At 30.6% G+C, this 27,820-nt stretch overlaps 1 protein-coding gene across 1 annotated transcript in view; it reads right to left on the bottom strand.

Annotated features, from left to right (window-relative positions):
- Positions 1-20,832, bottom strand: part of LOC132935079 (uncharacterized) — a 116,115-nt gene extending 95,283 nt beyond the window's left edge. The window contains exons 1-2 of the mRNA XM_061001534.1: positions 20,688-20,832; positions 15,898-16,197 (exon numbers count right to left, since the gene is read on the bottom strand). Of these exons, the coding sequence (XP_060857517.1) occupies positions 15,898-15,909 (12 nt within the window). The 5' untranslated portion in view covers positions 15,910-16,197; positions 20,688-20,832. The remainder of the gene's footprint in view (positions 1-15,897; positions 16,198-20,687) is intronic.
- Between the last annotated feature and the right edge of the window lie 6,988 nt (positions 20,833-27,820).

Raw genomic sequence — 27,820 nt, 5'->3', positions numbered from 1 at the left:
AATTATTAATCGCTTTTGGACACGACTACCTACTATAGCTCTTTATTGAAATAAGTGCTTAAATCACAGTATATTCGTGTGTAATCGTACAATATTATGATTCAATAGTACTTTATTCGTTTTGATGTAATTATACATACTATTATTATGCTCCTCATCAATAATTAATTTGTTTAACGATGTACACGTGTGAATACAGTTGTAGGTTTATCGGTTTACGAAGTTTTACATAAAATTTAATAAGTTAAATAGAATTTAAACAAGTTTGAACATCACTCTACCCATATTTCAGTATTTATAATGATTCGTTATTCCGTAAAATAAACATATAATATTCCCACATTGTTTTTTAATTTCTCTGCAATTTGGTCATCCAGGTTCTATTTGAGTGATCGCGATTTTCGTACAATAATTGTTTAGACATCACAGTAGGTCCTAAATATAATATATGACATTAAAGTGTAATAATGTGTAGTGTTTTAAGAAAAAATCAAACTTAATTAATATTTAAGAGTCTTATTTGAAAAAGTGAGAAAGAAAGTATAATATAACAACCTAATTATAATTATCAATTACAAAAAAAATACTAAAATCGTTAATCTTCGTTTAAATATCTAATTTTGTTCAAATCTTAACTTATAAATTATAATGCCTATAAATAAAATTGTGTTAAAATATTTTTGGTTTCAATATGAATTATGTACCGATTATAAACTATGCTTCAACATTGAAAATTCATTAATAGATACATTTTTCACTAAAAAATAATCTGAACGTTTTCGTAGTTTTGACGAATTTCACCCAACAATTTGAACTTCAAACAATTATAAAAATGAAATCGAGAATATGTATCTTTATATTTAATATTTTTAAGCAGCTACAATAATACCATTAATGAATCTGGTATTATTTTTATCAAAATGTATAGATAAAAATACTAAAAAATAAATCGAAAATTGAAAATGTCTATAAGTCTAAATATATATAATATATAATCTATATTTCTAAATAACTCAAAAACAGTCAAAATATTTTGGATATCAAAACAAGTGTAGATTATGATAGTATAAACATTTGGCAAGAATGTCAAATAATTACAACAAAATAAAAAACCATTTGATAATAAATCACTATATTTTATGTGTGAATATCCAATTTCATAAAAATTTTATCTTCGAGCGCTCATAAAAAATATTTGTGAAAATAAGTTCTACCTTTTTTTATTCCAGTAATAACTTATGAGGAACTTTGCGTTAAATTTTGAAATCTAAGGTGTGAATATTAAAATAAAGAAATTGTTATTACCTACAAAATAACTTGCAAATTTCCATGATGTTGACAAAACGTATCAAAATGCGAACTTCAAACGCGCATAAAATATTATTGTTATTTTCGCTCAATTTTTATTAATTTTAGTAATAAAAATTAGAAACCTCTTATTACATTTTTAAGCTTTTTGAGCAAGCCAAAATATTTTTGTCGACGTTTATAGAAAATAAGAGAATACCAAATTTCAAATTTCAAATATTTTTATATTATTATAAACCAAAAAGAAAACGTTTTGTATAAAAAATATGTATAAAAACTGGTAGTATAAATATTTATTGAACATTTAATGCATCCACGGTTATTTATTTTTGAATTAGGTACTAACAACGAAATAAGAAAATCAGTTTCACGTTTTCCCCTAACTTTTTTTTGAGTTACCCAATTTTTAAGAATTGTTTATTATTGACCAACTCCCTCCCATAGAAAAAAAAAATTACCAACTAGTTTCACTCCCTTATTTGAAAATATGATATTGAAATTTAAAATTAAAATTTATTTTGTTCTGCTAGGTAAAAAAGTTTATTCACACTCAAACATTTAAAATTAAAAACATAAAAATAGCATACAATATTTCTGTCATAATCATCGTAAATCGTAAAATTACATTCATCTCTCCGCTCAGAAATCTAAAATAATATATCGTACAATATTAATCAATAACCAAAGTGCACGACTTTAATCAGTATTTAAACTTGTTCATATTATTCAGTTAAATATTGAGTATAGGCATATTTTAGTCATAACTTAGCCCGGATTTAAATGCATTAAAATCAATCCAAAAAAGATCTATAAAAAAAAAAATACATTCAGCCACAATATTATAATCCTAAATAAACGTCCCAAAATTTGTTTTAAAAATTCTCGAGCAATCAAAAATACGGTCTTAACAAAATAAACGCGATTACGATGGTGCCAACACGCGATAGCCGATAACACGCTAACTGGCCAATTAGATGTTAGTGCAGGTTAGAGTCCCAGGCGTATAACAGCCGTTTATCGTACAGTAGATAAAGACGTATCGCAATCATAAATATAGAACGATCGACAAATAATATACTATAACAACTATTACAATCGGAACAAAATTTCTTGATTTAAAATTTAGAACTTCCAATTAAGAAAAATCTAAAAATGTTTATAATGTATAAATATGCACTAAAAATTAAAAAAATTATTTTTAAAAAAAAAATGTTGAAAAAACAAAAAATATGCAAAAAAAAAATCATAATTAAAATGTAAGTTTTCAATTCTCTGCAGATGGGTATGCAACGGCCGATTTTGTTATTGAAAAGCATTGACTAAAAATAATGCATTTTGCATTCAAATCCGGGAACCTAGTAATTGTTATTGTATTATCAGCGTAGCGAATAATAATAATAATGAATTAATATAAAAACCAATCTATCGCCGTTGACGTCTTTTATTATGATTATAACGGAAGCGCGGATTTACAAAAATGCCGGGCTGCGGGTTGATTACCATACAATGAATGGATGAAAAGTGTTGAATCTGCGTAAATGACACTTGATTATCCAGCAAGAGAAACTCGCAAAAGTGCAAATGGTCATGATGAAAGTGTGCACTTGTGCACATCAAGAGCCCAGGGTAGGTATTCTCATGCATCCATGTCATTCAACACAATAGTTATTAGTGTACGTCACTCATTCTGTCTGTTTAATATTACCCCTTGTGTTTTGATTACCATCCGCAGCTCGTCTGACACGTTCGATTTTCCGGAATTACGGCTCGAGACGACTCGGTATACAGCGATCGCGCCACGGTTCTATATTATCATTATCTTGTTCGTATTTTTTTTTTCGATTTTTTTTTTATTTTTCATTAAAACCCTATGGTTGATATTATCATCGTCGTGTTATAAGTATAAATGTGTGTGATAAAGAGCCGTGCACGATATGAACTTACCCGTGACGTGTGTAATGAACATTTTTTCCCCTCTGAACTTTCTCTCACATATTTTAATAGCATGCGTCTAGCTGTAATTTAAATTGTATACACATATTCTATAGGCAGTACAGGGTGATTCGTTAAGAATTTACACCACTATTTTTTTTTTTTCATTCAATAATCAATCTGTTCAAATTCGAATTTTTGGACCATTAAAAATAAAATATCATAGACCATATTTTCAAAATCTTAAGAGCTGATGACTTGACACAGATACTAATTGAGCAGCGTACGCACTCACGTGAGTCATAGCTGCAGGGGTAATATCAAACTTCTGTTTTTAAAAAAGACGATCCCCTTCTCCTACTGTTAATTATTATTTAGCAGATCATTTTTTGAAAATGTCGAAGTACCTAATTCAAAAAACGAACAAGTAGTTTTCGGTTATTAAAATGCTACTATACTAATAATATACATTATAATAATAATAATATCATAGTCCTTAAAAATGGTTTTACAAAAATATAAGTTAGATGTTTATTAAATCTAGTATAAAATAATGCGTATTATACTTGAAAAATGTTTATAAATTATAATAAATATTGATGGATTAATGTTAATAAGTAATAAATAACATTTTAAAATCCCCATAGCTCCCACAAATAGCCTATAAATTCATTACTATCATGGCCCTTATAATATGAATCCTATTGGTGCGCTGCAGAGTTACCTAATGAACTGAAAAACTATTCGTTCAAGTTTTGATTTAAATAGGCGTCAACATTTTCAATTTTCCGCTAAGCAATTCATGGTGGAAGAGAAATATTTGTATTTGAAAAACAGAAGTTTGCATCTCCACAGGACACTTTCGTCTCTCCGTAAGTAATACAAAAAAAAATCTAGAATATGATAATACAATCTTTTAGTGTAATTAAAAAATCCAAAAATCCAATTTTACAGAATAACTGCATTGTTGAAGAATAAGAGGGGGTGATTATGCTTGGTACCTATATACAGTGTGTTTCACTCAAATGGTAACACGAAATATTTCCGTTCAGTGACCTTGGATTGAATTGGGGATTTTTCGATGAGCTAGGGAATACTAAAATACACATTTTGTGATCATTTTCGAATTTTTAATTCTTTTATTGTGCGCATGCGCAATAAAACTTACATTTTTTTAAATGGAAACACCTATTTTCAACACCAGATTTCGATAAAACTATTTTTTTTTTTAAGCAACTTTGATAAACAAACTTTTTTCCTATCTCAAAAATTGACTGAATTACAGCCATCCCAAGTTGAAACAAAAAAAATTGTTGTTAAATGTTCAATGTTCTGTATTTTGTCATTTTATTATTATTTTTGGTTGGAAGCAAGATAAATGGAAGGGCATGCGTTTATAGGTTATTTGAATAAAGTTAAACATTTTATTTTTATAATTAAGTTTAAATTTAATTTAAATTAATTTTAAACATATTATTGTGAAACCTTCAAATACCAGACACTCTCGTTCACTGAAAGTTTATCCGCTATTCGGAGGTGTCCTGTCCACTATATTCAGAGGGTTATTTGTAGCTTATAAAAGTAGTTAGAAAGCTTGTATCTATAGTGTGTTCGCAAAAAAAGTCCGTTATTTTGTAAGTTCCGTCAGGGGAGGTTTTGCTACACAATATACAAAAATTTTTATTTATCATACAATTATGTTGTATGAGGTATAGATATAACCTCTACTCCTTATACTTTATGACATAATATTTTACATATTTTGTAGCTACTGAGAACAAAACGCTCAAGTTTAAAGTGTTGGCTGGTTAAAGCAATACCTAGAATATTAATTTCAAAACACGTATATATTATACGTTGGAGTTGTAGGCGTGTATGCAGAAATATAATATTTTATTCTAAATGCTACTCCCTCGACGATGGCAAAAGATCTTTTGTTCGAAAATCGCGCGCAGTATTCGAAAAAAGTATGTTAGAAATGTCATGAGTTCGAAAATGTATTATTATTGTTATTATTATTATTATTATTACTCCAAACGTTCTGACTATGTTTGTTGTGTGCATTAAATCAGTCTCTACGTGCCACTATATATAGACCATATAATTTATTCCCGGTGAAAAAATGGGGTTTTTACCCTTTAAGACATCGTGCAAGCGTCCTCTAGATCGCAAAAGGTAGTATTATACCATTTTCTGATAATGTAAGTAGTTCTAAATATTTTCAGAATGCCTGTTTTCCCATTATTGGAAAACAAAGTATACTTTTCCCTGTCTTCATCGACCTAAAATGTTTATTCAATTTTTTTTTTTTGTTCGTTGAATATTATTAAAAGAAACAATATAAATTATCTCTGTTAAAAGAAGAGACGTTTTAGTGCTTTCAGATGGTGACAAAACAAATTAAATTCTTTACTTTCCATACACTTAGTATATAAACCTTCTATTTTTTAATGTGATTTGTATAATATATTTTGACTTTTGAGACAATGAAAAAAAAGTTACGCACGCTGTAGTGAAATAAAATTGATAATTTGTGGAGCATTGTTATTAGGTAATTTATATTGTTTGGAATTAATATTATATATATAATTCCACGCAAATTCTTTGCATACCTACTGTAAATATTTTGAATATAAACCTCACCTACAATGATCCTATATAGACTTTCTATATATAATCGAAATTCTATCAGACCACATTAAAAAGTCTCGTCATTGTAATATTATTTTCTGTGAAAATGTTCACCGCAAAATATTTGTGGAGCAATTTACGATATAAATGTTGACACACATATTTTATAGATTTAATAGATAAGTACTAGCTGACCCAGTGCACTTAGTTTCCGGTAAAAAAATGGCAACTCTTAAATGATTAAAACCATTTGTTTAATTCGTTATATTCGGTGTAATGCGATGTTCAAACATTTAAAAAAAAAAAAATAGAAAAAAAGAAATAAAAATTTAACTATTTAAACCAGTGGATAGTGTTGAGTACCCAACTTTTTTTCTTAAGAGTAACTATAATAATTGTTAGCAGATATAAACAAATATGTGGTTATGATTTTAATTTAAGCAAGTAAAAAACATAGCGACCAAATATAAAATACCGGTTAAAATTTTATCCAATCATAATAATTATTTTATTAAATTTAACTAGTGGTAACCATTTATATGTACACAAATTACTGTAAAAAATTTAATAATGTTCGATTTTTATGGTGAATCTCAAAATGCTTGGGTAAACACCTCTTTAAAATGAGAATTTTGGAAAAAATTTTCTTAATGCGCCATTGCATAGTGGCACGGAGGGACTGTCAAAATTTCATGTCACTATAGCTAGCATAGTTCATCAGTTAGTCAGTCAGTCAGGACTCGTTAGGTTATATCTATGTATGGATATAGTATATTATTTGTGATGTTAGATTCATTATTTATGTATTATTTACTAACGGACTTGGTGCCCAATAGAACAGGATGTAATACAATTTTATGAAAACAATACATTAGTTGATAATTTAACTCAAAAATGAAATAAACAAAAACTAATAATATGAATCAATAATACAACAGATGGTGGTAGTAAAACAAATAAAAATAATATTATTAATAATCATTTAAGATTAGGTAATCATTATATACGCCAGGGATGTAACATGTATGGCTAGTCGTGTAATATTTATGGTGACATCAAAGGGGAAATTAAAACCTCGCACTAAGCAGATTTCAGCTGTAAATTTTCATGGCTATATACCTATATATAATATATTTTCCTTATATTTCCTTATTCTTTATTCACCAATCTCATTTTTACAAGGCTAGCTGATCTCAACTTATTTTTTTTACTAGCCAAGTTAAGCTAATAGGAACTAATCTGTTATAGGAAACTATAAGTTCAGTTTAAAGTTAAAAGTTTTTATTTTATTTTATTTTTACTTGTATCTCTTACTTTAGTTAAATAGATTTTAAAAATATGTGGTTAAATAACATATTATTGATATAAGATAATAAATAGATAAATATGATTTTTTTTTATGTAATATATTATAAAAACAATAATTTGTATGAAAAAAAATATTTATTAAGTCTATGGTTTTATATAAGTATTATAGGTAGTATCTGCAACATATCATAAAACACATATTAACTAGGTAGTTAACTTAGCAGTAGGTAACTATTAAAAAAAATGGAACTCATTATTTAACTTTTAGTTGACATTTTGTTAACTTTTTAAATTAACACTAATTTTCAAACGCCTAGTCTTGCCTTTTTAGTTCTCACATAATATTCACTTGTTTCCATATGTTTATTATATACAGAACAACGATAATTTTAACTTGAAGACAGCAATATATTAATATTATAATATTATATAAAATGATTCATTTATTAGACGTGAATACTAAAACGCTATTATTTCACATGGTTCTATTCCAACACATTTTTTTCAAATACTTTTGCTCTATACTATTTTCTTTTTAACTAAAAATACGCATTCGCTTAAGTGGATTTGTAATATAATCACCTCGGCGAGATAATTGATCTCTCTGAGAATCCCGTTTGTTATTCATGTTTTGAGATGGTGTTTCGTAGTTACAATGTTTGATAGTACCTATCTTCCTACAGAAGCCATTTTTATTTTTTACCATACCTTTTTAGCGCAACTCGTTCATTGTGTGTGTGTGTGTGAGCGTGTGGTCACTATTTGTATCATATCTATTTTAATGAGTGTACATCATTTTCATAAAAAATAAACATTTTTAATTTTTATCGATAATAAAACTTTTTGATTTTACTAATAAGTGATACTTTTGTCAAGAAACACTTATTACTACAAAAACCATTAACGTTTTTTAAAATATTTTTCTCTATTTTTTATCATTAGAATAATTGTCAAAAGAAGATTCACCTACATGCAAAAACCTACAGACTAACACGAATAACGTTAAAAAAAAAGTATACGGACGGAACGCCGTTAGTAGTTATACAGAGGGTAGTTAAAAGAATGCAAAATACCAAATACCGCTAAGAAGCAATGCTAGGATCTAAGCCTGAAAAAATCAAAAACATTTTATTATTCTATGTAACCGGAGTTTGTTTTAGATAAATAATAAAAACTAAAAATTAAAGGAGGAAAGTAACCGCTATATTGTACAGTAGTGTAAACCGGGTACAAAAAAATAAAATAGGTCCAAAATCGATTGGTCGAATTTTGGGTCGTTCCAGGGGCCAGGACGACATAACGTTACATCACCCAGATAAGAGATTTGATTTTACATCCAAAGGAAAACGGTACACAATTTTTTTTAAAAAGGGTACAATTAGATATAAATTGTTTGTTAAAACATGCAATTGGTTGACTTACGGGTGCCAGGACGACTCACCTCTCGAGTCTACCTCGTCATTGAAGAAGTACTGTAATGAATGACATGATAAATTTTAGTTCAATGATAATTCATTTACCTATATGCGATGATTGTAACAATACTGCACTTATAATAAGACTCAACATTTTTAGTAGCCTGTAAGGTTATCAGACAATTATTTTAATAATAATATTAAAATGTTAACGTATTTTTTTCAGTTTTTCACGATTGTTTTAAAAAGTACTAAACATTTTCAAATTTTACCTCTGTAAAGTATCAACTAAATAAAATATTCTACAAGAAACCTCCATAAAGATTGATCGGAGCATTTTTTCAAATAAGTAACAAAAAAATAAAATAAAAAATAAACACACATCATTGTAAAATTAACAATACATTCATCGATACGCTCAGAACTAGTATTGTTTAAGTTTTTACTTTTTTAATGACAACGTAAATACATCTTTAATTACTTATTTCGTAATATTATGGAAATTGGATTTCATATTTAACATAATAAATATCCTTCCGACCTTCCCCTCCCCTACCACCGAGGCCCAATACCAGAAACCTGCAATATAGTTAATGTGTCTATTATAGTATATAACATGTGCTTGTGTTGTAATAGTATGTATATAGATTACCTGGATTGATGGTTTGTAAAGGTTATATAAAAACATTATGTAATTTTCAAATAAAAATAATACATTCAAGACCGAAAAACAATGAGATATTTCACAGTTAACTGACGAAATAAATAGAATTAAAATTAAAATTATTCCGTATAGGTAATGTAAAATATTTGTAACCTATAATATATAATTTATCACTTAATATTATAACTAAATTATATTTACAAAATTTAACTAAATATTTAAGAAAAAAAATACACAAATTGAAAATGTCCGTGGCACGCTATAGACTGCCTTCCTCTATTTTCAAATTATGCCATGTATTAATAATTATTAAATAGTAAAATTCTAAAATTGAATAATATTTATATGTAAATTAAACTGTACACTAGTTTTGAATAACATGTGATTTAATGTTAGAGATTTACAATAATAATCTATTTAAGTTGATTGAAATATTTAAGTATTTTACGAAAAGTATAAATTATATTATGCTTTAGGTAAGTCTATAATCTATATACATTATATTCACCTGGTAGGTAACTTTGTATTGATTTAAACGTAAATTAATAAATGTGTCATAGTATTTTATTTTTAAGGCATGTATGCAAATTCTACGTCCAATCAATAATCGACTAGACAGTACGTTATTAATATAATAATATTGTGTTAAAATCGTTACAATAGGTCTTGCAATTATTACGATTAAAAACTTACTGTTTGTACATTGTAAATTATTTATTATTTCGTACAATGTCGAACGATTATGTTCAATCACTGAAAATTATTTCAATAATATAATTATGGGTGTTGAAGTGATATTATTTGGATCGTGAGGAGAGATAATAATAATGTTATTAAGTATTTAACGTTTTGCCGCCGCGCAGTGATTTCAAATAATAATTATGCAATACACATAACGTCATTATAATTGAGCTTTATTTTAAGATACTTACCTGTATTATTTATGTTTGATATAATTAATATTATAACTATTTACAATACTGTATTTTGCGCGGATAATCATAATTATATACAAAACTAATAAATATAAGTTAACCGTAATTATTAATTATATACCTACCTACGTTTATGAAACATAATTATTATGAGGTTTGCCGAGCGCGCGCCGTTAATTAAAATGCAAACATCAACCTTTGGAATCAATTTACCGCGCACACCCTTTAATCACGCCAGTCATCAGTTATTTATTGAATCTATATAATATTTACATAGGTACTTAAAAACTACAGTCATAGGTATACTGTACTTATCACACGTTGTAGGGGTTATTAGATACTGCAGCGTAGGAAATGTGCACGCAGAGCTTACCAGAAATCCTATCGTCGTTCCTAAATATCGCATAATAATAATAATATGATTCCTCGGCAAATTAACATTTAACATTCATTTTGAACGCGATCCACGTATATTTTGTTTATTTTACCGAACAGCTGGTGTTGCGCAGTCAAAAAAACGATATTCTCAACACCGTCAAAAACGGAAAAAGAAATATATCTTTCGAACGTCATCAGCTGCCCCCCCCCCCGCTTTGGGGTCAATCACACGATGCTTATAATCTGCAGGGACAGCGATCGCAGGGTGTCGCGCTTTTATTTCTGATCAGATTTTAAAAATATATTATAGGTAGCTAAATAACGTTATGGAATGATAAAATATTATATGATACCAAAATTAAGATTTATTTTTTATTTTATCGTCTGGACGGTTAAATATTATGCGTAGGTAATGTGCACGCACAGCTTACCTATACGTTCCAAAACTTCAGAAAAGCGAGTCGCTCCTAAATATTATAATTTAATTTATTCCTCGACAAATGAATAATACATTTATTTTGAACGCGATTTGTTTTCGTTTTTTTTTTTTTTTTTATCGAACTGCTGTTACACAATCAAAAAATAATAATATTCTCACTGTCGTTAAAAACGGAAAAAGAAATATCTTTCAAACCACATCTGCAAATAGTGGATTTGGGGAGGGTGGCAATCATACGATGCGTATAATCTGAAAGGGCAGTGATCGCAGAGCCGTCGCTTCTATTTCTGATTAGATTTTAAAATATATAGGCACCTATATAACGTCATGGAGTGTTGAAATATTATATTATATCAAAATTATGATTTTTTTTTTCTTTATCGCCTTGACAGTTAAATATACCTATATATAGTATGCACAATGTACACACTACACGCGAACGAAGTATATAATATTATTATAGAGGGCGCAATGAAGTATATTATGCTATAACATTTTATTACATATTTTATTTATCCCGGTGAGAAATAAAACCCGATATCTTGATGCGTAAGGCGCTTTTTAATAGAATTTTTGAAAACGGCTTTTAGGCGCGGGACGGGTAGTTAAAATTTAATCGCCTAATATTATTTCGATTTTTCTCATATGCTGCGTGTCGATACTACGATATTAATAATATGATTGGTTGTAAAACTTATATTTTATAAACCAGCATTTATTTATCACGATATATCTTACGACGAGTTATCAGCTGCTGCTTACGATTATAAAATTAAAATATTTAAAATCACGATATTTAACGGTATTATTCGTAATTAAAAGTATACGACAGTTATAAAATGCAAAGGTGGGCATTAACTAGGCAGTCTCAAAGTTTAAGTTAAGTTAAACGATTATTTATTTATTTTTGAACTTACCTAACACTATAGATTGTATTAATTTTCTAATCAACTTGACTAGTTTTATTGACTATTGAAATAATTTAGTTTTATTTCGGTTGATTAACAAAAACAATTCATCAAATTAATGTTAAAAATGTTTGGTTTTAGTTGTTTTATAATATTTCCACGGAGAATACACGGTTTTAAACAAAAATAATCTAACAGGCACTATACTATCTGTTATGTATCTTGATAAAACAATATTATATCATATGGGAACAAATAACATAATTCTTTATGTGATCTACGAACCAATTAATACTATAGTTTATGACATTTCTTTTGACTTGATATTTTTTCCGTATTATCTTCAAACTTAGTTAGATGATTCGTCAACTCTTTCCTAACTCCTAACTTAACCAACTGGCATTCACTTATGACTTGACTTAATTATTTTCATTCACTTCCCCACCTTTCCACGAACTTGGAAGTGATAACAAATAATGTATAGGGTCTATACTGTACTATAGGCAATACCTAATGTCTATAGTAAAATTGTCGGGAGGAGGACACTTGAAAATTTACATTTTGGAAATAATTGTCGGATGGAAAATGTATTTTTTTCGTATACGATCGGGGCATCAAGTATGATCGTATTAGATCGTTATTAGATAAATATTTGTCAATTCGATGTGCTACTACTTGTCCAGAGTGGGTATATTAAATTGGTGGGCAAAAAACATCAATCGTCAAACACATAATATAATAGTTCAGGACCGTTTAGGCATGCAGTTCACACCGTCGTCGCAGGAAATCTGAAATATTTAAGAGTGGTTCACAACTTGACGTCTCGTGTAAAATACTTTTTTTCTGATTAAAACGAGGTTGTAGAAATTTAACCGTATATATCTACCAAGACTACCGCGAAATTGATTATGTTATTTAAGTTATGACCGTGCGGTTACATTTTGGTTAGACTGATTAGAGTTCAGGGTTTTTCAAACGGTGGTCTGAGACCTGAGGGCCTGTTATGAGCGTGGTGCACAAAGCCAAAGATTATTTTATATTTTCATATTTGTTTGCTGTTTTTACTCAAAAAATTAACTGAAAAAAAGGAGTAACGTAGGTAATCAGTCTGTAGAACATAAGTTGTGGGTGTCGAGTGTAACTCCTAATTGAGTAAGTCACTGCAGTAATGTATGTGTTCTATTTGAATTCAATGATGAATGAAAGCAGATAAAAATTGATTATCATCGAAGACTGTCTGTCAGCATATATTATTATATATATATGTATATATATTGCTAAAACGTAAAAGTAATTTATTTTATTAATAGTAATATGGTAGAATTAATAAGTTTTTATCATAAACATTTAATATATTTAACTTTTATACATATTTATTTCAAGTTTTTTGAATGATCAGAAAGGTTTTTATCGATATGTTTAAAAGAAAAATCGAAAATTTAATATGTCTATAAACAGTTCAAAAAGAATTAAAATATTTTGGAAAGTTATTCCATGTATAGGAAATGCTATTATAAACATTCGGTGGACTTTTCGAGCATTTACATATTATATTTGTTTTTGAATTACAATACAAAATAAGGGCCTGCCATAAGACCTGGGCTTGTGTACAAATTTCCCTTACTGTTAATATTTGTCCTCCAATTATATTAAGAAAACGAGTGTGGATTTTTACCCGCCTTTCATGGTCTTCACCGCTCGGATGTAGCACCGTGGTATAATATTATAAAATCCGGTGATGTAAGTTCCTATTAGTACCTATCAATTATCATGCGGGCGTCATAATATTATTAATGTTATAATAATAATTGTATCTCGGGGACTCGGGAACGCGCGACGACGACGGCGGCTGGAAATTATTACTCGGCAACACAGATATGACATATTATACTCATTGGCGCAGCTAGGGGAGGACCAAAAGTGTCTTTAACACCCCCGAGTTCAAATTTAGCACCCCTTGTTTTCTTAGGTCGAACTATACTAATATTTTAATGAAATACCATACATTTTATGTTTTTAAATTATGAAATATTTAACGGAAAAAATTAAAACTATTCTGGTCGTAATATTGCTTAGTTATAACTTATAAATTACTTCATAATCTTATAATTGATAGACGACTAGGACTAGCATTAAAATACACATTAAAGATTACTGACAAACTATTTTTAGCCAATGGGTCACAGCAAAAAGCACTGTGGGTATAATAGTCGTATAGATGTGCGCTGGGGCGGACTGCAATATTACCGGTAGACCTACATAAGTTGTATATTAAAGTTTTAATATATTGTTAAAAGAGTATTATTAAATATATTTTGTTTTTATCATTAATATGAAATGTGTTAAAATAAAAAGTTTTCCAGTGCCTATTGATTATTATAGGTTTGTGAGGAATTTTCAATTATATAGCACCCCACGTTTCAGAGGTTTAGTTGCGCCTATGCATAAAATAATTACTCATAACTATACAATATGACGTTATATTCTTGTACACATTACCGGGGTTCTTATCAATGATGCTCCGTGGGCAATGTTTACTAATCGTTAATCGCTAGTACTTATAAGCTGCTAACCAAATGTGTTAGGTGTATTCAAGTAGCCAATGGACGTATAGTGACGTCGTTATAAAATATGAATTCAAAAAATACTTGTTTTGGGATAATTATTATTTATAATCTACTATGGTTGTATAAGTACGTATTTTTATTTTATTTAATAATTTCGTGGATTTGTTGAATGAATACGAAATATGTGACTTAAGCATAGTATTAAATTAAATTGATTTAAGTTGTAAAGTTTTAATTAATTTTAATCAAGTTATAAAATATAAATTGCCCAATTTCCGGTGCCCTTTAAACGTTTCATATTTTTGTTGTAACCCAATACCCGGGTAATAAAAGTGTATACAAATATTTTGTACATAAAACAGGTAGATAAAATGTGGCCCAAAAGCCAACCACCCGTTGTATTATCATATTTGTTTGAAACCCATTCATTGTCTATAATTCCTGCAGGATATGCCGCTGCACTTGTTTTAATCTCATAGGTCTATAATTACAGAATTATGGTTATATACGAAAATTGGTAAGTAAGTATAAGGTCTAATCGAATATACTGACAGTAACTACCTATATAGAATCGTAACAAGTATTTTAATGCTTAAATTATCGAATTAATTTTCTTTAAATATCCATAATATACAGGCATTCTCGTTAGAGGCGCATTCCTTGCCAGTCCCAGTAATCTCTTAGCAGGCGTGGGTCTAGGGTTAAATTGTTTTCAAAAAAATACAATAGTTGTAATTTTAGTACAAAATAATAGTCGATCATCTATACCATAATTATAATATAATATATATTATGTTATTTTATTTATATTTTAAATGTATGGAACTGAAGAAGTATGAACTACTTAGGTTTGCCTAATTGTAATATAAATAAATAAATGATAATATATGTACATAACATTTTCGAAGGGGGCTAAAGCCCTTTAGCAGCCCTCCCAGAAATGCGCCAATATTTTAGTATGTGCGGTCATATTAAAAATAGGTATATCCTCTGTCCCAATGACAGTATAAAAATGATGAGAACTTGTAAACATTGCCCAAGTGTAGAAAAAATATGGCGCTGAGCATCATAATATTATTATATTATCCATAAGCTCTTGTATCTATAATATGAAGTCGGCTATCCAGTATTATAGTTGTAATGTTGTACGACATATGTTGGTGCCCGACAACGACAATGGCCACGGCGTAACGATAACGATAAGTGATAACGATAGTGATAATAGGTATTACACAGCGAAGACTCGTCGCGTCGTCCGTCGGAAGAACGGTGATAATAATATTATTGTAATTTATCGGCGATGACTGCGATCGCCGCGATACAGGACCAATACCGCGCACATGCGGCCGGCGATAACCGCGACAATGTAATATAATTTGGACGACGACGTGTAAGTATAATAATGTACTCACTTCCCTCGCCATCACTCCATAGTATCTCGAGCCACGCGGTTATATCAGGCCCCGGCCACTCCGCGGCGTGACGTTTGTCCGAGGTCGCGGTCGACGGCGGTACGCATCACACCGACGTCTACGGTTGCCGTGTTGACGGTGGTCACGGTGGCGGTCGCAGTGGTGCTGGTGGTGGTGGTGGTGGTGGTGGCGGTCGTCGTCACGATGGTAGTGGTGGTGTTGTTTTCACCGCCGTCACCGTCTCTCCGCGGCACCACCGCCGCTTTTGCGAGCGTGTATAGGGCGTCGCGAGTGCACCGCCTGCAAACGAGCAGCGTCACAAATTAATATAATAATATTGTTTGTTACACCCGCGACATGACGACTATAAGAGAAAAATGTCGTGATGTTATATAATAATATCATGAACATAATAATATTACATTACAAAAACATCATAGCGTTGTCTGTTTTTATTCGGTACATTTCAGTTTACGGTATATCGGTATATACCACACTCATGTACCTACCTAACGTCGTCGGTGATTGGTCACGGGCGCATACGCACACCGCTTGAAGGGCATACCGTCGTTGACACGAAAAAACTTATGTTATAAAACCCAATGTTCAAGGAGAAAAAAAACAAATTGACGATTATTTACAGAAACGAATCGGAAAACTTTAAAACTACCTATATATGAAATCTTAATTTGAAAAAAAAGAAATTGGTGTAAAAAATTAAATATTTGCGTAAATATTGAATGTTATTGTAAGTATTGTCATTACTCGTGACTTATAACACGTTTTAGATTTTATGATAGTTTATTGTTACCAAACTTACATAGGAGATTTTGTGAATATAGTTGGTGGCATATTATTTTACATTTTTAATCACATTGAAAGTATTTCATAAACGATTTAAAGTGGATAACACAGTGTGGGAGGTTTTATTTATTATTTTCAATTAATTATGCTAAGAAAATAGGCGATAGCACATCAAATATGATAGCTTATTTTTTCTCTTAAAGGGACACCAAAAGTCCAAACCTCATAATCTTAAATTTGGAACATAGGAGGTTTTTAATGCCAACGACGATACGTCACATATAATACCGAAAAGAATGTAACGTATATCATTCAAAACAATAAAATGAATATTAAAAATATTTTGTGTATCTTATTAAGCGTTTATATACGCCCACCATACGCGTGTTTTTTTAGAATAGGTTTCAATATTCATCAAAATGTGCCCACATTAATTCATATATTTTTATATGATAATATTCATAAATTTTTATATTTTATAATGATGTAGGCATCCACATTATACTACACCAGTTCCTGTGTTTGATACATAATATTATTATGGTGCCGTCAAATGCCGGTGTACCGACCACCGGTGTGTTTTGGAATATATATCGCGATCATGACGATATTATATCGATATTACCATGGTATAAGTACCGGTAGTACGTGGTATATGTGTCGGTATCGGCTTTACTGTATTCTGGAAAAGTACCGGGTATGACGATATAGAATAATAATAACTAAAAAGTTCAACACGTCTTGTCTAACAGGGTATTATGAGAACACAATAATATATTATTTTAATGATTCAATTATTTTAAAGCCGCGGGTTGTTTGAAATTGGCCAATTAAAACACCTGTCATGTAACATCGGTCATGTATGGTATATTTTATGCATCCAGAAATTGTCGAACTGTACTCCTTATAACTAAACCAAACCGTTCGAATTGCACTAAGGTTACAAAAAGCTTAAAAAGATAGTAGGTACCTAGTAAATGTACTCGAGTTAAAATCAGGTAACGTTCGAATGTGCTCAAACAGCACATTCCATAATATAATACTTAAAAATATACATTTTAGTTGATAATATTATTGCATGCTACATGTATAATTTACTGTTAAGTACAATTACGTTATTATAGTGAGTAAATAATTAACATAGAAATAAACATAAATAAATAATATTGTTATACAATATATTGTACTTAACTTTATTAATATGTAGTACCTATTTCGACTGTAGCTCGATATTAATTTTTTTTAAATAACTCGTTTTTTACTAGGCATATTATTAATTATTTATTAGTTTTGAAAAATGAACAAATTATTTGTAGGTTTTTATTTTTAAATTGTAGCTATAATATACTGTATTGTAATAAGTAAAATAAAAACAATAAAACTTTTGCAGTATAGCCATTAAAAATACAAATTATTCTATTCACCGTCGTTATTCGATAATAATTAGGTTTTATGTTATACAATCGAAACGAGAACAATTCAAATATTTCCTTTTTTAAACTAAATGCAAATCGGACATAGCCGTTTTTGAACCCGGGTGCAATTCGAACATGACCTTTTTCTGTCTCTAGTGCAACTTGACATAAATAAGTGCAATTCGATATTACACCGTCATCTGTCACATACTGGTACCAATTCCGATACCACGGTATAGATACTAGTATCAAATTTCAATACCATCAACCCTAAAAATAGTGTTTGAACACGGCTAATATAGCCGATAATATCTATATTATCATCATTGTCGCAACTATCTGTTTGAATATTAGTCCGAGAATGTATTTATGTGGTGAGCGGGTAAACAGAGGTGCACTGGTTAGAAATGTCTTAAGAATTTAGGGGTGGCAGCATTTCTGCCCACAACCTACTACAATCGAGGTTCGTCGTTATTCGTCAACCAAGAGACACAAACATTTGTTATCATAAACACAATTTTGTATGACTATTTTATTTATTCATTTTCGTCATCTTGCTTGGTAAAAAATTATTGATATGGTCTAGTATATAGATAATATACAATTAGGTTTCTGCTGCTGTGTTTTTTGATAACCAAAATTATCTACCTATTTGACTTTATAAATCTAATTTATTACTATAGTTAAGTACCTAGGTACATAATACTTAAATAGGTATTTAACAATTTCAATTTTATTTTTTTTTTTGTTATTCAAATAAATATACATATTAATCAGTGAGTTATTTTATTATTGTTCTTAAAACCTATTAGTTGTTGATGGATGTATATTAATTGTTCTAGACTTTGGTTAAATACACGATCGGACTAGTTTTTAATTCTTGTACACGAATATTACACATTAAAATCATTGTTGAAAGAGTAGAACTAAGTTATGCAACTTTCTTCCATGGAAAAAACTTTAAAAATGCACACATTGTTTCTTAAATACCAGGTACTATAGTACCACCTACCTTAATCCGATAATTATTTTATGACGAAGAAATATGAAGATTTAACATGCCTATATCAAAGTATCAAAGTTAAATATTTGTAAGTCCTTGGAAACTTTTTGTATCGAAATAGTTGCAAGTGACACATTTTTTTAAGGGGGTTAATAGGGGCGTCATCAAAACTTTACGTAGAGCGTCAAAACTCTAAATACGTCTCTGGATTACCTAACCAAATGCAGATTTAACCCTTTCTACCAATTTATTTTTTTTACAATTTGAATGCTTCCTATTAAACTATTCGCGTGAAATGTACAGACAATCATTACATTGCTATTACATACATTTTTTTGTTCGGACTTTAGCCAAAACACTCCTCTCCTCCCCCAAAGACTCTCCAACCTAATTTCGTTGGCGTCCACCGTCCTACTTCCTGTACAATATACGTGTCTGCAGATAATATTTGTAAATACCATGTAATGTATTATAATAAAATGGTTTGTTTTTTTGTTTCAAAATTCAAATAATATATTCCATTGCATCATCATTACCCACCCGACGTACTGACGTAACCATCCTGGGTAGCTACCTATAAATTATTATATGTATTATCTATGTTAATTTCTTGTTATAGGATGATGCGGATTGCCGACACCAGACGAGGACCCATCCTTTTGGTCGTACTCATAATAATAAACTTAATTCTAAATAATATTATGTTAATCTAATAATATTTGTCATACCTTTCCGTACCTAATTTTGGTATATACCCACAACATAACTATCATTATTGCAAAACTGTACACGTTACAGCAGCACGTTGTAGGTACATAATATATTATATATTATTTGAATGTAATAATATTATAGGTATTATAGTGTATCATTAACAATCGTATGTATATACTACTTAAGCCTCTGGAGCCAGTATTTTCGAAAAAAAAATCACCAGCAGTGCTGAATCTAAGCCTCGGGAAGTTGGAGTACGACAACTAATATTGCAGGCTCCTTAAAAATAATTTCTATTTAAAAGGTCATTTGATGCATTAATTAAATTTTTTTTCGGTATACAATCAAAGTCAAGACGGAAAAAATAGAAAATTAATTCTTTATTGTTCATTGAAATCGAGTTACGCAAGTAGATATAAAACTAAGTTCATAAAAATTTTAAAAAATATAAATGGGTGCGGGTGATTTCTTAAAACACTTTTTTTGCTGACCATAATTATTTGATGATCTTAATATTATATAGTTACTATAATTTTACAAAGTTAGAAAATCTAGGATATAAACCCGAGGCTCCTAAAACAAACTCAGCCTCGAGGTTCCTGTTCGTTGCACCTCTATTTTCACCCCCAACGACCATCCTCCGTAAATCCGGCACCAAATTTATAAGACGTGTTTGTAGTGCGAACGAGTGCATAGCGGGTGGTCAAGCGCAACTCGTGAAGGTCACGCGGCCGGTACGGTACAATATAATATATTATATTTGTAGATAATGTAAGTGCCAAAATATCATAAAATATTATATTAATAATAAGAATAATAAGAATAATATTACTAAAACTCCATGACGGGCTTACGTGTTCGCGAGTCGGTCACGGCGACGACGACGGCGGCGGCGACATGTGTACGACGGAGCACCAGCGGCAGTAGCGGCGGCCCAGTAGCAGCAGCAGCGGCGGCAGCTCCCGAGTAGCACCCGTACAGCAGCCGATCTGTTGGCCGGCCGACGGGATAGCGTGTACTGCGGGGCCGTGGGCCGTGGCCGCCGCGTGTCGAGCGCTCGTCACGGCCGCCGGCGGCGGCGGGGCGGCGCGCGCAAGCTCGGGGGCGCGGTGGTGCCGCAGTGCGGTCACAGGTGACGAGCCAAAAGTTCTCTCTCGGGTCGACCGCTCTCCAAAAGCGCCCGCCGCCCCGACCGTCGTAATGCCCCCATCGTCGTGTAACAACCCCCCATCTACCACCCCAAACCCATCCACGCACCCGCTCCTACTCCGCCACATTCACCCGCAGACGAAGATTTTCGCTCATTTTTTCCGTTTCTGTTCTTTTGCTGTGGTTTTTCCTGATACGAGTTTTCGAATTTAAATAATAATTATTATTTAAACCGTCTAAGAAGCTATAACGTAATAATGTATAGTATATTATTATAACCTAATGGATCGAAAAAGTTATACACGTAGGTATTAAATACAATTATTGTATCTACATATTATTATAATTTAATATTATGTGCTTACAGAGGTGGTACAAGTTGAGGGAAAAATTAACTCGAGTTAAGTCGATGTCAAGAACGTATAACGTGTTATAAGTCAATATAATATTATTATAGTTAACAAACGCGAGCATGTTATTTAAACTAAAAGTTTAAAGTTAATATATTATATAAATGAGAAAAAAAACACAAGTAACTTTTGCAGTTGTTAAATAAGTTAATTATTGTTTTTTTTTCTATTACACACACAATATAATATAGTGATTGTGTGCAACTTTCAAATGTTTTAAATTATAACTAAAGATGTCGTGAACAATGCATCCTGCTCTTCCTGTTGGTTGCGAATTAGCCGTAGTGGTTTGGGCAATTACAGTATGTTTGTGTCGACTATGTTATTAAATTAAGGAACATTTATTTGTTCATTTTCATTTAAGATCATTGTGTACAGAGATTGCAACGTGATTAAACAAAACAATTATTAATTAGCCATATAGTTTTAATCATGTACAGTTTCCATATATATATATATATATGTGTGTAAACATGATTTTCAATTAATGCATATAATTATATAGTATTTTCTTCAAAGTTACAAGAAAATTAGCCGAGTTGTTACGACGGAGCCGATATAACATAATATGACTTGAACTACCTACCTAGTTTAAGTCATTATATAAAACGTATTGATAGCGAGAATCTCTTGCCTAATATTATAGTTTGGTCAAAAAATCGACTTTTCAACTCGGCTTCCACTCAGTGACTTATCGTAGTTAATATGCTACGCCCTTTGGTTGCATTCAAAAACCGCACACTTTTGATTTCGACCCCAAAAAGGTCGATGGACAAATACCGCACACTTTATCGGCCATGGTATAACTAAACTTATAGTGGGTTAAGATCGCACACTATTTTGTGTACTAAATAACGGATAAGATAATAAGACAATAAGATACTATACGATAATCATGCTAACACGTTTTAAAACAAAAACAAGTTAGTAAATACATAATAGTAATATTTTTGATTTTTAATTAAATTATATTTAATTTTAGGAGCACTTGTTCAAATGTTTAAATCTGGTTTGCATGACATTTTAGAAATACATTATAAAGTAGGTACTATTGTGAGGACCTTTTTTGAGTCAAAATAATAAGTGTGCGTTTTTGGATACAACAATTTTAAAAATGTGCGTTTTAACATACCAAAAGTGTGTGGTTTCAACCTATCAAAAGTGTCCGGTTTTAGGAATCAACGAGCCCTTTCACTATTTTTTTTTCTGTTTATATTCGGGTGGAGATACGGACACAGTGCGGTCTTAAAAGGATCGTCCACCTCGTGATTTTTTAAGAAGTTTTCAATAGGATTAATTCTGTTACTGCTTGTTATTATATTTTATTGGGACGTATGTCCCGCAGAGATATTGATACGCACGTATAATAAAAAGTAAATAATTGCATGTTGCTTGCGCGTGTACTTTATATATAAGTATACGCGTTCTACGCAAAACTCTTCTGCAACTCCCTCAAAAATAATATTTATTTAATAATAATATTTTAATACAGCCTACGACGATATATTATTATTGACAATAACGAGTAACGACACAGTAAATAACAGTATAATTATATGTAATCACAGACGTTTAGCTGTGTACTGGTGAACAACCACTATCGTGCCGTCAGACGAACCCACGTGCAGTCATCGCGTGTCGGCACCGGGACGGATGATGAACCCACTGATCGTGGTGGGGCGTATAAAATATTACGTGAAAAAGCATTCGGTATTTTATCGTTATATGATATTATATTATTTCGTACGTACGCACACGCGCGGAGTGTATCTATGTGTACGATGATTTTACAGCTGAAATAACAATTTTAAATGAGCAATATTGTCAATTGCCCAATGCGTATATGGCTGCGATATTATATCTATAGGTATAGGCACCCCAGGTCCCGTATACAATATTATAATAATAAAATACCGGAGGCTGTATTCATAATAATATTATATTGATACGCCCCTCCCCCCCCAGGGCGATTTCGGTCCGTAGTTATCCGCCCCTAGCCTGAACGGTGCGACGCGATGACGTGAATTCATAGTCAAACGTCACCACGAATATCGTTTACCTATATACACAATAATATTATAATATACCTAATAATAATAATATATTATACGATATTAGGTACCAACATCTGCAGCTGCGATCGCGGTATTATTATTTATCGTCGAATCGTCCGGTTTTTTTTGTGTGGGGGTGGGATGGTGCTAAGTGGACGGGAGCCCACGAGAGCCCCCACATGGTTTTGTGTAATTTATTATATTTTATTATTTAACGGTAAACACGGAAAAATATTATCGAATGCGTAGCTAAAATATTATAACAATATTGATAGGTATACTTACATGTAATGTGGGTTAGGGATTATACGTCGAATATTGTAATCATTCCATGACAAAATAAAAAACAATTATTATATTTATTTATTTGGGGGCCCCACAATATATTCCAATCAATGCCTACCACCTAGGTCCTAGATAGTATGTATACCTAAATCTATCTCAGTATCGTCGTTATTGTCAACAATGTTGCTGTCAAATAACAAATTTTAGGAAAAAATATATATAATATTTACTATTTTTATCATTATCATTTCGCTTAGGTTTCTTACCTATTTTAAGATGTAGAGCTAGTTGAACATATATTTTAATATCATATTCTGAAGCCGAATATTCTTCAGAGTATTTCAATCTACAAAAATCAAATTTCAGATAAGTAATCCGCATATCTAAACTTTAAATATTGTTATAATATAACTCATACCAATAGGAATCTACTCGTCCAAAATTCGATTTTTATACTTCAAAGTACTCCAAAATAATATTATATTTTGGAATAAAGAATTAAAATTGATTGTTGTTGTTAAAAAAATTTAAAAAACATAATACAAAATAGTGTGATAATATTGTTTACAGAAATTTCGTTTTTAATAACTTAAAATTATGTAAAAAAAACAATATTTTCAAAAACGTTATTCGTTTTTGAAATAATATTGTGTATCTTACGTTAAATGGATCATCCAGCGTGTTATCCATTGTATAGTAATAATATGCAAATTAGCAGCGTTCTGCAGAGACTGTCTTCAATGGTTGGTCGTCTGAGATAAAATAGAATACCATTTACAGCAAATCTTTAAAGGTTAAGTTTGGATTCCAGGTTAAGCCGTTGAATTTAGTGTAAGACACCACGGGTGCGGTGTTGGATTGGGAAAACCTTTGCGTTTGAAAATGTATTTATATAAGTGTTATTCCAGAATACGGAATACGGTGGTGCAAGGCTATAGATCGTATATTATTGTACGAGATCGAACGGATTGCGATTCGGCAAAGATTTTGGCAAACACCTCTGCAGTGGCACACACAAATGAGTAAGCTGGGGTGTGAGTCGTTGACACGCTTATCGGAATGGGTGGTGCGGGTGGCTGGATGAATCATAAATTTACTTGTAGATATTATTTTTAGTATGAATTAAAAACTATAATAACTATTATGAATAGTGTTAACGTAAAAAAGTTGATCAAAACCATTTTTTCTGTATTTGTATTTATTGAATAATTTGGGGTGAGTAAACATGGTAATAAATGTTGCAGACACCCCTCACAGCAGGAAACGAGTGTGCGTCACTGGTAAACACGTCAAGTGAGCACACGATATACCGGGACAAAGGTTTCAAAGTAAAAATGTAGTAAATAAATAAATGTATGAATATTTAGCGAAATTTCGTGGATGTTCCGAAAGCTAACGGTTTGCGCTCACTGTTAACTTATGTACGGCATAGTTTAGACATCGTACTTTGTTCGTTGCCAAAATTAGGTCAATTTCAACAGCCCTCGCGCTCGCTGCAGTATACGTTAGAATTTAACGACAAACAATGTCATGATTACAAAATAGGAAGACACTCCCAAGCTTCTGCAGGAGTAAATAGAACTTTAAAGAAACTTAAAGCCCTGCAGTATAATTATTATTGGAAAGAACTAATAGACTGTTGCTATATATTTTATTTAAATATTTGAAGATCGAGTGCATTGACAAAAAAAAATATTATATTATGTAAGTCGATGTTAATATTATTTTTACAGTAAGCATATTATATTAATAATTGAGTTTGGAATTTGGGTTGTACCCATAAATTATTATCGAAATTATTAACGACTGTCATAATTGAACACTGGCCCGTATGAATAATTAAAAACAGGGGAAATCGCTCTGCCATATAGTATTATAGACTAGTCATCGTCGACAGGTCACAGTTGTTGTAGTTGTAATGGATATTGTGTTGAATTCAATGATGAATCATATTATTATTATTATTATTATTATTATTATTATTGTATACGAAGTATGATTCTGAGAGGAGACGGCCAGTCAGCCTATATTTCTGAGGATATTGCACTGTAACATTTATTACATCCTATATTATGATATAAACTAGAGATACACTATATAAACACAATATATATAATTGATCATCACAAAATAATGTACACACTCGACCTTTTTCGACCCCGTTTAAATTTATATTTATATTTATACCTATATGTATATACAGGACAAGCCCAAACGTAGTAACATGTAGTAAGATTAAATCTACATTAAAGTTAAAAACAAGACTAAAATTAAATTAATTACTAGAACCTAACTTGCTATTGAGATCAAATTATATAAATCACATATAATGGACGCCGAAAGATTATGGGTCATGGCAAGGCTGGGCATTAACGAGTTAAAAAGTTAAAGTTAAGTTAACTAGTTACTTTTGGCTTTTCATTAACTTAACTGTTAACTTACTAAATTTATTGGTGCATCTTAACTTAACTTAGTTAAAAAAAATCATTAACTTGCCCAGCCTTGGGTCATGGTATGTAGTGCACATTTGATAATTGGGGAGTTATTCAAGAAATTATTTACGAAGAAGGGATTTGGAAAGGGAAAGATGTACGAGTGTGAGGGGGGTGGGGGACTTTGAAGGAAATTTGAGATATAGGACTAGGAGATTTCGTTTTGGCTGTAAGGATATTTGAAAGGAAAAAGAGATGGTACGTATGTCTTTAGCAACACTGAATAGTTGTAGCACGTTTTGGACTGGGGTATAGTCGGGTGGAGGCTGAGGAATGTTGAGTCTAAGAGCGAACATTCAAAGGAAGCGCCACTGAATCCTTTCACTCAAGCGACATAAGGGGTAGTGTTAATTGAAATACCAACTTTGCATGCCCCATTGAAAATTGCGGGAAGCACGAAGAATGAAGCCAGAAAGCTAAAATATTCTCTTAAAAAAATTTATTTAAATAATACAAGGTGTTGTTGGTGGAAATTTAAAAAAAAATTGAGCGTAAATTCATACAATTTTTTTATTTATATCTAATATTTGAAAATTAAGTACAATATTCCCAGTAAGTTTCCCTACCTAAATAAAACAGAAAAGTTAACTGAAAAGTCAAATTGTTTTTTTTTTATGAGGGTTTTAAGTTCAACATTTTTCGACCGATATTTACCCGTATATTAACGAATTGTCATCGAACAATTTGTTATTTTGTTGTAATTCAAAAACAAATAACCATTTATTATACTTGAAATTTTCATCTTATGTTTATTTTATCAAAATGATAAAAATATTTTGATTCGTTTTGAGTTATTTATAGACATATGAAATTTCAATTTTGTTTTGGTTTTTTTTTTCTGTAAATATTAATAGAAATGTTTTCGTTGGGTTGGATGCTTAAAAATGTGATACAAGATGCCTTATAAGTTTTTATAAAAGAAGGAGAAAAATATGAAAAATCCATAGGCACGGTTTTTTTTTATAAACATTTAAAATTCAAATCTTGACACAATTCTTCCAAATATCGAAAATGTTCAAATATTTTTTCTGTTAAAAATGTATAAAATGTTTGATTTTTATAGGCAAGTTTTGAAAATATAAAACAAGATTTCTCAAAATTAGTTCATGTTGATACCAAAAATGTTTAAAAATATATACAAGCATATATTTTTTTTCTAGGTTTTCTAAATTAAAATTTGGACGAAATTAGATATTTAAAAGAAGAATTATGATTATATATATTTTGTCGTCATTTACCTACTCTTGCTCATACAACTTTCGCCACCCGATGCCGTTCTCCACGGGATAGAATCGTTTATTTTGTCGATGTTTACGCGCCGAAAATGACACATACCTAGTATCACATACCTAGATTCTAATTCATAGTAATGCGTGTTTTTACAAAAATTGTCTTCATATTAAAATTATAATCTGAACATCTGTAATCAAATGTAAAATTCCCGAATAGCGGTTTTTTGAATATTCACTAAATTCCTGTTGTTGTCAGGGCTCGGATATGGCATTTAAAATCATTAAAATAAGCGCTTAAAAACATACTAATAATCACTCAAATAAGCTTCTAAAAAAAAAAAAAATATAACCTGAAATATAGGAAA

This window comes from Metopolophium dirhodum, chromosome 1 (assembly GCF_019925205.1).
Source record: "Metopolophium dirhodum isolate CAU chromosome 1, ASM1992520v1, whole genome shotgun sequence".
Classification (NCBI taxonomy): Eukaryota; Metazoa; Arthropoda; class Insecta; order Hemiptera; family Aphididae; genus Metopolophium; species Metopolophium dirhodum.
Note: the sequence above shows the minus strand (reverse complement) of the source record. Positions and strands in the feature narration are given on the sequence as shown.